At 40.2% G+C, this 14,426-nt stretch overlaps 1 protein-coding gene across 1 annotated transcript; it reads right to left on the bottom strand.

The window, feature by feature from the left end:
* Positions 1-375: 375 nt before the first annotated feature.
* On the bottom strand, positions 376-8,243 carry LOC109396200 (5-hydroxytryptamine receptor 3C-like). The gene is made up of 8 exons (XM_019667836.1): positions 8,238-8,243; positions 5,781-5,825; positions 4,418-4,527; positions 3,969-4,138; positions 3,462-3,622; positions 2,901-3,105; positions 2,549-2,659; positions 376-578 (listed from the first exon to the last, which is right to left on the bottom strand). Exons 1-8 carry the CDS (start codon positions 8,241-8,243, stop codon positions 376-378), a joined length of 1,011 nt encoding a protein of 336 aa, XP_019523381.1.
* Positions 8,244-14,426: the final 6,183 nt, after the last annotated feature.

Here is a 14,426-nt window from a genome sequence, read left to right as displayed (position 1 = left end):
TTTACAACATTATTGATTATATTCCCCAAACTGTATTTTCTATCCCTGAGGCCATATTGTAATTACCAGTTTGTATTGTCTCATCCCTTCCCCTTCTCCTTCATCCCCACCGCCTCCCAACTAGCAATGCTCAGTTTTTCCTCTGTGTGCCTGAGACTATTTCTGTTTACATTTCTCATTTATTCAGTTTTTTAGAATCCACGTATAAGTGAGATCATATGGTATTTGTCTTTCTCTGACTGACTTATTTCACTTAGCATAATGTTCTCTAGTTCCATCCATATTGTTGTAANGAAACTAATATAATATTTGTATGTCAACTGTAATTGAAAAATAAAATATTATTAAAAAAGAAAAAAGACTCCTTGTTCCCTATTAGCAGCCTATGAAAATGTAGGAGTCAGAACTCACCACTTCCAGGATGGCAGACAGGGTGAAGGAGATGTTGACCTGAGTGGGAATGCTGTAGTTGACGACTGGACGGAAGGCCTTTCTGTCAAACACTGCTTGGAGGACAGCAGGGTCCACACCATGCTGCTCAAAGCCTGAGCAGTTGATGGTGAAAGTGTTTGCCCTTCCTGTGGAAAGCAGAGACCTTGTGAGATGGGAATAGGGCTTTTGTGTTTCTCAAGTGAGAGAAGTGCCAGCACTTGGAGCTGAGAGCATCTCTGCAGAGAAAGAAAATGTGGACATGGGGTGAGAGGCATGCGAGCCCCTCCTTCTTGGGCCAAGGCTCTCGAAGGCCAATCTTTTCCTGCCAGGGCTGGGAGGATGGGCTGGTCTGGTAGGCAAATGGTGGAAATTGATGTGGTGAGCTGACCTTTCAGGGCTCAGGGCTCAGACATTTCTTCCTGTGCTTTTGCTCCCATATAAAGCCTATCCAAATTTGTATGCAAACAGCCGTCCTAGGGAGTCCTACTCCTTCTATAATTGAAACCTTTAGATGCACTTAAAGTCTTGGCTCCTGTTTGATGATATTTTTTTTCTCTCTCTAGCTCTATTATGATTCTTCCTCATAGTCACTGACCAAAATTTACCTAAGATTTTACTTCTTAATTTTCTCTTTCCACTTTCATCTTTTCTCATTTCCTGAAAGGAAAAGTTTGGAGAGAAGTAAACATGAGTGTGATGTAAAATATATGGAGACTTAAGGAAGTTGTGTTTAATGTGAATTGACTGACTCTACCTGTGTGCTGTGCTCTTCTCAAATTTAGTAACTTCTTCTAAGATCTGGGGGAGCCATTTTCATCATTACCACCTTGAGAACTCATTGATCATCCACCATGTGGTTGGTGAAGCTACACAATAAAACATAAAAGCCCTTCTGCCCAACTTACCCACATCCTAACTCCAGATGGTTCTGTGGTTATTCCTGCAACTATAGCTCAGCAAGTTCTTTCTCATGCCTCTATCTCCGTATACCACTTAACTCATAAGGTACATTTCCAAACAAAGGAGAAAAGTATCCAGGGGAAGCAACTATTATCCTTTTCCCGCTAAATCACCTCTTTTATAAGATCTTCCCATGTAAGGTGGGGAAAGAGGTATGTGATTGTCAACAGAACCAAGCTACCCAGTTCGAGTTACTATACCTTGGTGGAAAGGAAAAGTTGGACATTATAAAGGGGTGGAATTGGAGAGGTGGTAAAATGGTGGAACAGGTGGTAAAATTTAGTAGAGGCAAATGAGAGGGGCTGTGTGTATTGCTCAGTGAAATGGGTCTTTCACCTGTCCTCAAAGGAAACCAAAACACAGATACTACAGAAAAAGGAAATGTTTAACCCAGCTATTTTAGATGCACTCTAATTCTGGAGAATGAGAGGGTTTCTGGATTTTTCCCAGAACAGTATTCCCATCTTTCCCATCTTACCTTGAGGCAGAAGGCTGACAGTGAGGCAAAAGAGCAGTCTCCCCACATAGGGCCAACCCCCTTTCATCCTTTTCTTCTGGATTTTTCTCTGGGGACTGACCAGGAGCCCCCAAAGCCTTGAGCTTAAAGGAGCTCAGACCACACCTTGGCTCCTGGTTTTGAATACTGCTTATGATACGTGAGGTGACCACTCCCTGGTGAAAAGCTGTGGCCAGAGAGGTCACAGTAGAGCGTCCTGCTTTGCCCTGTCCAGGTATGCCTTCTGGGCTCCAGACAGGGAGGAAGTTAGGCCAAGACTAGGGGAGAAGCGCCTGTTTAGCAGCCTGGTCTGGGTGAGTGGTTTTAAATCTGAGTCCCAAGTATTTTTCAGGGAAAATGGGTGACTTGGGAGATGAGGCAGGTGAAGCCATTGATAAAGGCCTCATCAGGTCTTTCTGAAAGTCACAGTGCCTCAGAGAAAGTACATGGACCGCTGGGAAAGGGATGGTTATGTGGAGACATCTGCTAATTTCTCAAGGCAAGAGCATGTAGTAATTATTTTGTTGCAGACCTAGAAATGTAACCTTTATCCAACTGTGGACATTAGGGATTACTGAGTTAAGAAGCTTGATTGAGAAGTTAAGCCCCTTTTTCACGACATAAACCTGACTAACAGATCTCTGTCTCCACAACTAGCACCATCATGGGGATNTGGGGGCTGGGTGGTGGCCAGGTGCAGCAGGTAGGTGATGAAGATGGTCTCCAGCAGGCTGAGCACCATCAGCGACAGGCACAGGGCAAAGTAGACACCTGGGGTGGAGATAAGGAGCACACCTGAGTGAGGCAGGTCTGGAAAAACCACCAACACCTCCTCCTTCCCGCCATTCCCCCCCACACACACACACACACTTTTCTCTGTCTCACACAGAGAGCCCTTTGCCTGATGACTTCTTTCTCCTTTTTGCCTTATCTGCTCAGCAAGTATCCAGGCCACCTGCCAACCCTGCCTCCTTTTTTTTCATTTTCCAACAGTTAGGGGAGGGGTACATACTAATGAGGGCGGTGCCGCTGACAGGGAGTAGTTTATTCATCATGAGCAGGAAGACATTGTAGCCCAGCAGAAGGGTTATCTTGAATGGGGCACGAATCTGGCTTTCTGCAGGCAGGTAGAAGCTGAGGGCGTCAATGGCAACCAGAAAGCTACTGGGCACCAGAAGGTTTATGACATAGAGGCTGGGCCTGCGCCTGATGGCCACCTGGTGGGGAGGAGCGAGCAGACAGCCAGGTGAAGCTGGGACTGAAGGGAGACTTAAGGATGGTTCCAGCCCCTTCCTCCCTAGTAGGGTTTTTTTCTGGAGCTGGAGGAGCAGCTTTAATATGACTAGCAAGACTCCCCCATATCCACCCAAGAAAACCTAGGTCATAGCTGGTAGGTTCAGAAAGCGGGGGGGGCTGCTTTTGGGGGGACTCAGGAGAGAGGCAGGCTTGTGAGAATTATGGTGCCCAGGGGCTTTCTGGTCTTGGGACAAGAAATGAGAGGCTCTGGGACTTAGAAGGGTCCCACGATGGAGACCTAGGGGGTGGACAGCCATACTAGGGTCTCTGGGCTTACATAGAACATAATCTGGTCAAACAGACTGGAGCCCACAGACATCTTCCGGGTGGCCATGTTGATGCCCAAGAGCTCCCACTCCCCTTGCATGCGGACGATGTCACGCGAAGTGTCTGCTATCTCCCACACGTCCTTTTCCATGCCCAGCACTATGCTTTCCACTGCAGGGGAAATAAACATTCCTTCAACACATATCTGTTCAGCACCTGCTCTCTCTATGCAGGGCTCAGAGAGATGAATTGGAAAACTGCTTCACCTACTTTTTTCAGATTGCCCTATACCATTACTTCCTTACTGCTCAATTGCCTCCTTTCAATTCTGGGCTTTCTCAGGAAGTCTTGTCCCTGCCTAAGTCCCCCATCCCACCATTTACACACCTCCAGTGAGCAAATACCCCACTGTCCCTTTTCATGCATTTAAAAAAATGACTTGGCCTATGTGTTCTTTTTTGCTGCCTCACTGGTGGATCTTATTTTACCACATCCCAGAACCCCCACTGCCACTCACCTGTATAGAGGAATGAGCTAAAGGTGAGCGTGCAGTTCTGCTGGTCAAAGGGGAAGTAGAAGATATTCAGGCTGCAGATGCTGGTCACCCGCATTGGTTTGCGATATATAGTGTGACCGTCACTTTTCACATATGCAGAGAGGCCTTCTGGGGTCTCATCCACATCCGTGCTAGGTGTCAGGAAGGGAGGGAAGCAAATGCTCTGGGGTTCACATCAGTTTACGTTTCTCTCTCACGGTGGGGCTTCTCCATGTTGCTCATTAAGGCTACTCTGCCATCTTTTGTGCCCACCACTTGCCCATTTCTAGGGGAGAAGCTGATGAACTGTGATTGTGCTCCTCTCTGATGTAAGCTTTCAGTGGCCCCACGGAATGGGTTTGCCCTGCAGTGCCCTGGCTTGCTCCTTGCAGAAGGGCCTTCCCTCCAGCTTTCCCAGCCCTGATACCCACGATTCCACGATGACGATGTCTGGGAGCCACAGGTTCTTGGTTGTCACAATGAATTTTCTGATATGACCACATTCTTCTGGGTCCCAGCTGATGAATGGGTTATTCCACGTCTAGAGCACAGGGCACAGAAGGATGATTATGGCTGAAACCTGGAGCTAGTTTATGTCAGTATCACCTGCCTTGCCATTCCCTTAAAAATATATACGTTTGTATGTATTTTTTCTAAATGTATGTACTACTGTGTACTAAGGGTATGTGATAAACTTCAACCATTCCAGAAATATATAATATAAAAAGCAATCTTCTCCTCTTAAATTCATTACAATTCAACCCATACCCCCAACTCACTCCCACTATTAACAGTCTTTTGTGCATCATTTTAGAAAAATTAATGCATGTTTTAGCATTCATTTTTATTTACACAGAGAGAATCACACTATGCACATTGTTATGTATGTTGCTTTTCTGAGCTCATGTTCTTTTGAACTCTGATTTTTCTTATTATCCTCATGATAACATCTCCCCTTCTCTATTAACAGTCTCACTGGCTTTCACTTCCCAGTCAGGGAAACCTTAAGCTGGGCACTGGATACATTTGGGCTCTGAAGCTTCCTCAGGGACTTCCAAGTATACTGCCCTCCTTCTTCCTATATTTTCCATCTATGTCTTTCTTGTTTTTATAATTTTTATTGGGGAATTGGGGGAGGGAACAGCGTTGGGGAATCAGGGAAGAGGAACAGACAAGTTGCTGTTCTTTGGTTCTTCAGTCTAGTCGTGGAGGACGTCACTTCACTGGCCCATGTTGGCACCATCATTGCGCTCTTCCCGGGTGAGGCAGATCGGTCGCTGGCTTCTGGACAGCCGCTCACGGCGGCTCTTGGCATCTCGCGCTGGCTGCCAGCCACACACAGTAGATTACGGGAGCCCACTGCAGCAGGGGCTGCAGCCTACACCATTGCTGGTGACTCATGGCAGCACAGCTTCAGGTCAAGCTGTTGTTCACCATCTTACCTGTAGAGGGCGCAGTGTCACTGGCCCTCATGTGGGATGCGAATCGGGGCCCTGCTGCTCAGAGCTGGTGTCCCAAACCAGCTCTTAACCAATGTACCACTTGGCTGGCCCCCCATTTATGTCTTTCAAAGGTGATTGGCAGCCCAGAAAACTATTTGTCCCCAGCACTGGTCCCATTCTAATTGGATGTGTCCATTCCCTTGGGCACTGTCAATTTCAACAAATGTGATTTTTTGCAAACAAAGCCAGAAAAAACAAGCAAGGGGTGTGTGAGGGAGCATGGGAGAAGGGGGGTGGGTGGAGGAGGGGGTTGGGGGAAGAAGAAAAAGAGAAGAAAGCTGAACTTACATACCAACTTTAACCACAGAAATGACGTCAGCAGCTGAAGTGGTACATCCTGATTAAAAACAAACAAAAAAACCCATTCAGGATGATTAATACCATGAAATCAGTTCTTAGCCTACTTCCTGCCCTTGTTTCCATGTGACAGTTTGGGTTTTCAATCACAAGTTCCAAAAGAAAGATAGGTCAGAAAAATGCAGTTTGCATGGAAATTGTAGGGGAAAAAACAGCAATATGTTTTTCTTTATAGAATATCCCCATAAGGGCAGGACTCAGGACAAGTGTTCCCTGAAAAAATGCCACTGCAGCATTCCCCTTCATGCCTCTCCACCCCATAGGATGAACATCTAACTTGTACGAAATCCATTCAGGAGACTCATTGCTTACCACTGGACCAGTGCAATGTTGAGTTAACAGGCTGAGCACTCCTTGTTCCCCTACAACCAAGACTACTCTACCCAGCAAAGCTATCATTTAGAATCAAAGGACAGATAAACAGCTTCCCATACAAGAAAGAGCTAAAGGATTTCATCACCACCAAACCAGTATTATAAGAAATGTTAAAGGGATTTGTTTAAGAAGAAAAAGATTTTAAAAAAAGGATAAAAAATACGAATAATAAAATGGCAATAACCACACATCTATCAACAATTACTTTAAATGTAAATGGATTAAATGCTCCAATCAAAAGACATGGGGCGGCTGAATGGATAACAAAACAAGTCCCTTACATATACTGCCTACAAGAGACTCACTTCACATCAAAAGACACACACAGACTGAAAGTAAAGAGATAGAAAAAGATATTTCATGAAAATAGAAAAGAAAAAAAAAGCTGGAGTAGCAGTACTTATACCAGACAAAACAGACTTTAAAACAAAAGCTATTACAAGAGACAAAGAAGGACTTAGTAATTCCCCTTTGGGTATTTACCCTAAGAAACCCAAGACACTAATTTGAAAAGGCACGTACACCCATATGTTCATTGCAACATTATTTACAATAGCCAAGATATGGAGGAAACCTGGGTGTCCATCAATAGTTGAATGGATAAAGAAGAAGTGAAACTATATGTAATGGAATGTTACTTAGCCATAACAAAGAATGAAATCTTGCCATCTGCAGTAACATGGATGAAACTAGAGGGTATTGTGCTGAGTGAAATAAGTCAAAGAAGGACAAATACCACATGATTTCACTGATATGTGGAATCTAAAAAACAAAATCAATGAACAAACCAAACAAACTCATACAGAGAATATTTTGATGGTTGCCAGATGGTAGGAGGGTTGTGGGGATGGGTGAAAAGGGGGAGGGATTAAGAAGTACAAATTGGTAGTTACAAAATNCCCTTATCAGATATCTCGTTGACAAATATCTTCTCCCATTCAGTAGGCTTCCTTTTTGTTTTATTGATGGTTTCTTTTGTTGTGAAAAAACTTTTAAGCTTGATATAGTCCCATATGTTTATTTTTTCTTTTACTTCCCTAGCCTGCGGGGATGTATCAGTAAAACTATTGCCCAGGGTAATGTCTGCAAATTTAGGCCCTATATTTTCTTCTAGGAGTTTTATGGTCTCAGGTCTTATATTTAAGTCTTTAATCCATTTTGAATTTGTTCTTGTATATGGTGTTTCATTTTTTTGCATGTGTCAGTCCAATTTTCCCAGCACCATTTATTAAATAGACTATCTTTACCCCAATGTAAATTCTTGCTGCCCTTGTCATAGACTAACTGCCTGTATATGCCTGGATTTAATTCTGGGCTCTCTATTCTGTTCCATTGATCTATGTGCCTATTTTTATGCCAGTACCATACTGTTTTGATTACTGTGGCCTTGTAGTATGTTCTAATGCCTGGAAGCGTGATCCCCCCAACTTTGTTCTTATTTCTCAGGATTGCCATGGCTATTTGGGGTCTTTCTTGGTTCCATATAAATTTTAGGATTATATTTTTTATTTCTGTGAAAAATGCCCTAGGTAGTTTGATAGGAATTGCATTGAATCTATACATTGCTTTAGGCAATGTGGAAATTTTAATTATATTAATTCTTCCTAAGGGCTGGTTTTTTTAAAAGATAAAAATGAAAAACTGTTAGCTAAACTAAAAAAAAAAAGAGAGAGAGAGAGAAGACACATAAATAAAATACAAAATTAAAGAGGAGACATTACAACTGATAATGCAGAAATGCTAAGGATCATAAAAAACTACTATGAACAATTATATGCCAACAAATCAGATAATGTAGAATAAATGGATACATTCCTAGAAACATACAACTTCCCAAGGCTGAAACATGAAGGAATAAAAAATCTCAACAGACCAATTACTTGTAAGAAAATTGAATCAGTAATCAAAAACCTCCCCAAAAGATGTCACTCAAAGGGTACAAACTTCCAGTTATAAGATGAACAAATTCTGGGACCTACAGCAAGGTGGTTATAGCCAATAATAATGTATCATATACTTGCATGTTGCTAAAAGAGTAGATCTTAAATATTCTTACCACAAAAAAAGAATTGGTAACTATGTGATGGAATGGAAGTGGTAGACAATACTATGGTGGTAGTCATCCGCAATTTTTAAATGTATCAAATCAACACACTGTGCACCTTAAACTTACACAATGTTATGTGTCAATTATATCTCAATAAAGCTGGAGAAAAAGAAAACCTTCCAAAACAAAAGTCCAGGACCATATAGATGGCTTCACTGATGAATTCTACTAAATATTTAAGGAAGAATTAATAGCAATCCTTTTTAAACTCTTCCAAAAAAAATAGAAGAGGGAAAAACACTTCTAAACTCATTTTACAAGGCTAACAACATTACCTGACACCAAAGCCAGACAAGGACACTACAAGAAAAGAAAACTACAGGCCAATATTCCTGATGAACAAAGATGCAAAAATCCTCAATAAAATATTGACAAACCAAATTCAACAGTACATTAATGGGATCATACATCATGATCAAGTGGGATGCAAGAATGGCTCAACATATGCAAATCAATAAATGTGATATGCCACGTTAACACAAGGAAGGATAACAATCAGATGATCATTTTAGTAGATGCAGAAATAGCATTTGACAAAATTCAACATCCTTTTATGATAACAATTTTTGACAAACTGGGTATAGAAGGAACGTACCTCAACATAATAAAGCAATGTATGTGAAGCCCACAGCTAACATCATATTCAATGGTAAAAGGTTGAAAACTTTCCCTCTAAGATCAGGAAGAAGACAAGGGTGCCTACTTACCACTCTTTTTTTTTTTTAAGACTTTATTGGGGAATTGGGGAGGGGAAATAGTGTTGGAGAATTGGGGAAGGGGAACAGCCAAGTTGTTATCCTTCAATCTTAGTTGTGGAAGGCACAGCTAGCTCAGCTCCAAGTCCAATCGCCATCCAGCCACCCGTCGGGAGCTCATGGCCGCTCAGCTCAAGGTGCCTCTCAGTTCAGCTCACAGTGCCATGTTCAATCTTAGTTGCAGGTGGGCATAGCCCACCATTCCATGCGGGAGTGAACAAGCAACCTTGTTAGGACCGCATGCTCTCACCAGCTGAGCTATCCTGCCCCCCTGTTGGCAGCTCAGCTCTGGTGCAGCTCACTGGCCCATGTGGGAATAGAACTGGTGACGCTGTTGCTCAGAGCTCTTGCTCTTAACCAACTGAGCCACTCGGCTGGCCCTCACCAGTCTTATTCAATATAGTACTGGAGTTCCTAGCCAGAGTAATCAAGCAAGAAAATGTAAAATGCACCATAATTAGAAAGGAAGAAATAAAATTTTCTCTATTTTTAGATGACATAATTTTACATATAGGAAATCCTAAAGACTCCACCAAAACCCTGTTATATCTAATCAACAAATTCAATAAAGAAGCAGGATACAAAATTAACATACAAATATCAGTAACATTTCTGTATACTAACAATGAATTATCTGGAAAAAAAGTTTAAAAAATTATTCCATTTACAATAGCATCAAAAACAATAAAATAGGACTGCATTTAACCAAGGAGGTAAAAGATCTCTACACTGGGGCCAGCCGAGTGGAGCGTTGGTTAAGAGATGGCTTGGGACGCCAGCTCTGAGCAGCAGGGCCCCAGTTTAGATCCCATATGAGGGCCAGTGACACTGCGCCCTCTACAGCTAAGATGGTGAACAACAGCTCAACCTGGAGCTGGGCTGCTGTGAGTTGCCGGTGATGGCATAGGCTGCAGTGAGTCTGCAATGGGTTGCCATAAGCTACTGTGAATGGCCAGCAGCCAACGTGAGCGGCAGCCGGTATGAGTTGCCAAGAGCCGCTGTGAGCAGCCGTCCAGTGGCTGGCGACCGATCTGCCTCACCAGGAAGAGCGCAATGATAATACCAACATGGGCCAGTGAAGCGACGTCCTCCACAACTAGACTGAAGAACCAAACGACAGCAACTTGTCTGTTCCCCTTCCCCCATTCCCCAACGCTGTTCCCCTCCCCCAATTCCCCAATAAAATCTTTAAAAAAAAAAGATCTCTACACTGAAAACTACAAGACTTTGATGAAAAAAATTGAAGAAGGCACAAGTAAATGGAAAGATATCCCATATTCATGATTGAAAGAATTAATATTGTTAAAATGTCCATATTATCCAAAGCCATCTATAGAGTCAATGTAATTTCTATCAAGATTCCAAATGCATTTTTTACAGAAGTAGAATTCACAATTTTTTATTTCACTTTATTGACTTCACTTGTCTCATTTTTAGTTTTGAAATAGCATCTAAAACACTTTTTTAACATATTTAACTTATTGTTTCATTGCATACAGGTAGTATTTCAGCTACCTTGTGGGTTAAATAGACATAAAAATATCTAAATTTGGTGTTGAGTGTTATTTAAAATATGATCCTATAGAAAGTACATTATGATTTCTAAACCAATGATTTCATAAATTAATGTTTGGAATATAGTGTATCTGTAAGTTGGTAGGTAATTTCTGATGTGTAATTAATATTGTAAAAATTAAAAATGGCAGTTTTTAGTATTACATTTTTGGCTTTGAATGTCTATTTTTACTTGCCTATTCATTCCTTTTTTTGTTAAAAAAAGAGTTTATGATATTAAACCCAAGTGCATTGAACAGAGAATATAAAGGGAGGTAGCAAGTAAAATTAATTCCTCTAGTTTAATGTATGATTGAAGACAATCTGCTAATGTTCTTTTAATACCAATAAGTGAGCAATGATTTTAACCGAATGTCAGCTTGAGTCACTTAGCTCCATAAATAAGACTACAATTACTAATCTAAAAATAATTAAGTGAAAACCTATCCAACAATGAATATGAATAAACTATTGCTATTCACACAACATGAATAAATCTCAGAATCATAATATTGAGGGAAAGGAGCCAGACACAAAAGTATATACATTGTAATTCCATTTATATAAAATTCAAAAAACAGGCTAAACTAATCTAGAAGTCAGGTTAGTAATTATGTTTTGAGAGAATGAAAGGGAATAATGATTGGGAGGTGCACCATGAAGGATTTTCCCAAGGGTTGGTCTATTTCTTTACCTGGGTGGTGATTATACATGTGTGGTCAATTTTAGTAATTCATTGAGCGGCACACATATGATTTGTATACTTTTCTGTATGTGTTTTATATTGCAATAAAAAGTTTAATTTAAACAATGAAGTGAAGGAACCATTTTTCATTGTGTAAGGTTTTGTTATGCCAGCTGTGTGTTGCACTCAATATGTGAAAAGGCTGAGTTAATGATTCAAGATATTACTTAAGAATTATGGAATATTGAAATAAAAAATGACTTTGGGTGACTAAGTGTCTTGGACTGGCTCAAATAACACATGGAAGCTGGAATCCAAGTGTAAGGTAGAGAAGAGTGAAAAGGAAGTAATTTGTGAACTAAAGATCCCTGAGACTAGGAATCTAAGCTGGTCTTTCCTCTGCAAGTATGAGGAAATAGGCAAGAGGTGTGGCCTTAGCTTTTTTCAGAAGTAGGAACTGATGCCTTTCATAACATATGTTGTGAAACGTATGTTACGAAACATCCTTATGGTGTATTTAAAAAGTGCTACTTATTTTGCGTAGATTTCTACAACTACGCGTTATTTGTGAAATAATTAGTGTCAGGGGCATCAACTCTGAATTATTAAGGATGATGCTGTAGACTAACTGTCCTAAATAGATATGGATGGGAGGTATTCAAAAGAACTGTTTAGTAGAAAGATATGGGAGAAATAATAGCAAAAAATGCTGGTATAAAAAAGGTGTAAGTGAAAACACAAGAGGAGTACCAGAGGGAGGTGAGAGAAAATGATGTTGAAAGAGCAGACAGATGAGCTTAGTTTTCAGAGAGAGAAGCAGAGAGAGAAAAGAAGAGAGGGGTACATATAAAATAGGGTACTGTCTGCAGATATTCTGGATTTGCAGAAGGTGGAAGGAATCAGGCAGTGATGAGACAAAACATACAACAAGAATGGTCAGATACATGGGGTGCCAAAATAATAAGCAAGGGAAGGCCGGCTGAGTGGCTCAGTTGGTTAAGAGCTCGCTCAAGAGTCCCGGTTCGAGTCCCGCCCCGAGCTGAGCTGCCACTGAGCTGCCAACAGGTGGCAGGATGGCTCAGCTATGAATAAATAAATAAATAAGCAGGGAGAAAATTTTCTCAAAATTGTTAAAAGAATAAGAAAACAAACACTGAGGTGTGAGAAGGTGGTGAGGATACCCATGGATACTGCTAATGAAAGGAAGTAGTGAGAAGTTAGTAGAAATGACAACCCCAGAAGTCAGAAACACAATCAAGCATTGGAGGAGAGTGTATCTGGGGCCAATGGTCTTGCTTTCATGAAGACTTCATAAGTTTCCAATGCACATGCTTAACAGAGGTTTACAATAGAAATGGAAGAAGAGGAAATAAAGTTATAATCAAAAGGGCATATATATGTATATATATGGTATGTCTCTCTCTCTCTCTCTATATATATATATATAATAAAAATTATATATGTAAATTTTTTTTAGTGGAAGAAGGGCATCAGAAACCAGAAACACCTCCTCCCAAATTGTGAAATACCCCTAACATTCCTGCTGACATGTCTAGGCTAGTTCTATCTTAAAATGTTTTGCTTCATTGTCAGGTTATATTTTAGACCACAAGGCTCACCTCAACCCTAACATATGAACAGGTTGTTCTTTTGCAAAGGACATTGTCAATTATTATATAATGATCTTGGCACAGAAAACCTAAAGTCATATATCTATCTATCTATCTATCTATCTATCTATCTATCTATCTATCTATCTACCTATATCTATCTATCTATCTACCTATATCTATCTATCTATCTATCTATCTATCTACCTATATCTATCTATCTATCTATCTATCTATCTATCTATCTATCTCTCTATCTATGGTGGAAAAAATTGCATGATAACATCCAGAGAAACATTAATGTGAGATGAGAAAGGAAAAAGAAATGATGCAAAGGTGATCTTAAGAAATTTGAAGTCCCTCAAAGGTATAGTAATTTTAGGTTAAGGGCAAAAGTCAAGGATGAGTTTCTGAGTGAGAAATACATTCCAAGTAGGAAAAAAAAGAAACATAAGATAATCTGCAACAGAAATGCCTTCACCACTGTATAAGTAACTTCTCCAAGAAGTTAAAGATTGTTAACTTGACTTGTAAAAATGGGCTGCTAATTTTCCACATTCGATATGGAAAAATAAAATAAAACATACCAGGATAAGATAAAATGATTGCACCTAGAACTAGTAAAATAGTGATTCTTGGCTGGCTGGCATTTATTCCTACATTAATCATTCAACAAATTTGTATTAAGCATCTATGATGTGTCACGTATGGTACCATATACTGAGCTATAAAAATGGATGACATTTTACCTGACTTTAAGAAAGCACATTCTCTTGGGGAGGCAGACTTGTAAATAAATTACTGAAATGTATTTACCTAATTGAAACATAATTCAGATATTTTTCTTTGGCATTCTTTCACTTTCCCTATCAATTTCTGTCTCTTTTCAGGGCCCTGCTTCCAGCTAGCTGTTAGAATCTTCCCCAGGATGATACTGACTAGTGAAGGTATGAAGGACTATTAAGACGGAACTCTTTTTTTTTTCTTTAGTAGGGTGTTTATGATAGTAAAAATAATATATGCTCTTTGAAAAAAATTAAAACAGGCAAAGATATAAAATCAAATAGCAATCACTCATAATCACATTACTCAGGACAAAGTTGGCTTATATCCTGGTATCTAGACATTTATAACTTTTTCTCTGCATTCCTATCTAGTGGTCTATTTTTTTTAAAAAATAATTATATATACATGCTGTGTTGTAACTTGTTTTATCCGTATTTATATATTGTGGGCCTGTCTCTATGTTTATTAACATAGGTCTACCTTTCAACTTTAAAACTACAAAGCATTTCATTGTGTGACTATATGACAATTTATTTACTTGAATCCTTTAATTGAGGTCCTTAGCTGTCTTCCTGGCCGTCCTCCAAGCTTGTATATTCAGAAGGCCCTCTCTGTTTGATTTTGTGAAATCAGAGGAACCTGTTAGAATGAAACAATGACACAATATTTATTTTCAAGAGCAATGTCAGGAATGAGAGAGGCAAAGGAA

The sequence above is a fragment of the Hipposideros armiger genome, unplaced genomic scaffold (genome assembly GCF_001890085.2).
Source record: "Hipposideros armiger isolate ML-2016 unplaced genomic scaffold, ASM189008v1 scaffold_14, whole genome shotgun sequence".
Classification (NCBI taxonomy): domain Eukaryota; kingdom Metazoa; phylum Chordata; class Mammalia; order Chiroptera; family Hipposideridae; genus Hipposideros; species Hipposideros armiger.
Note: the sequence above shows the minus strand (reverse complement) of the source record. Positions and strands in the feature narration are given on the sequence as shown.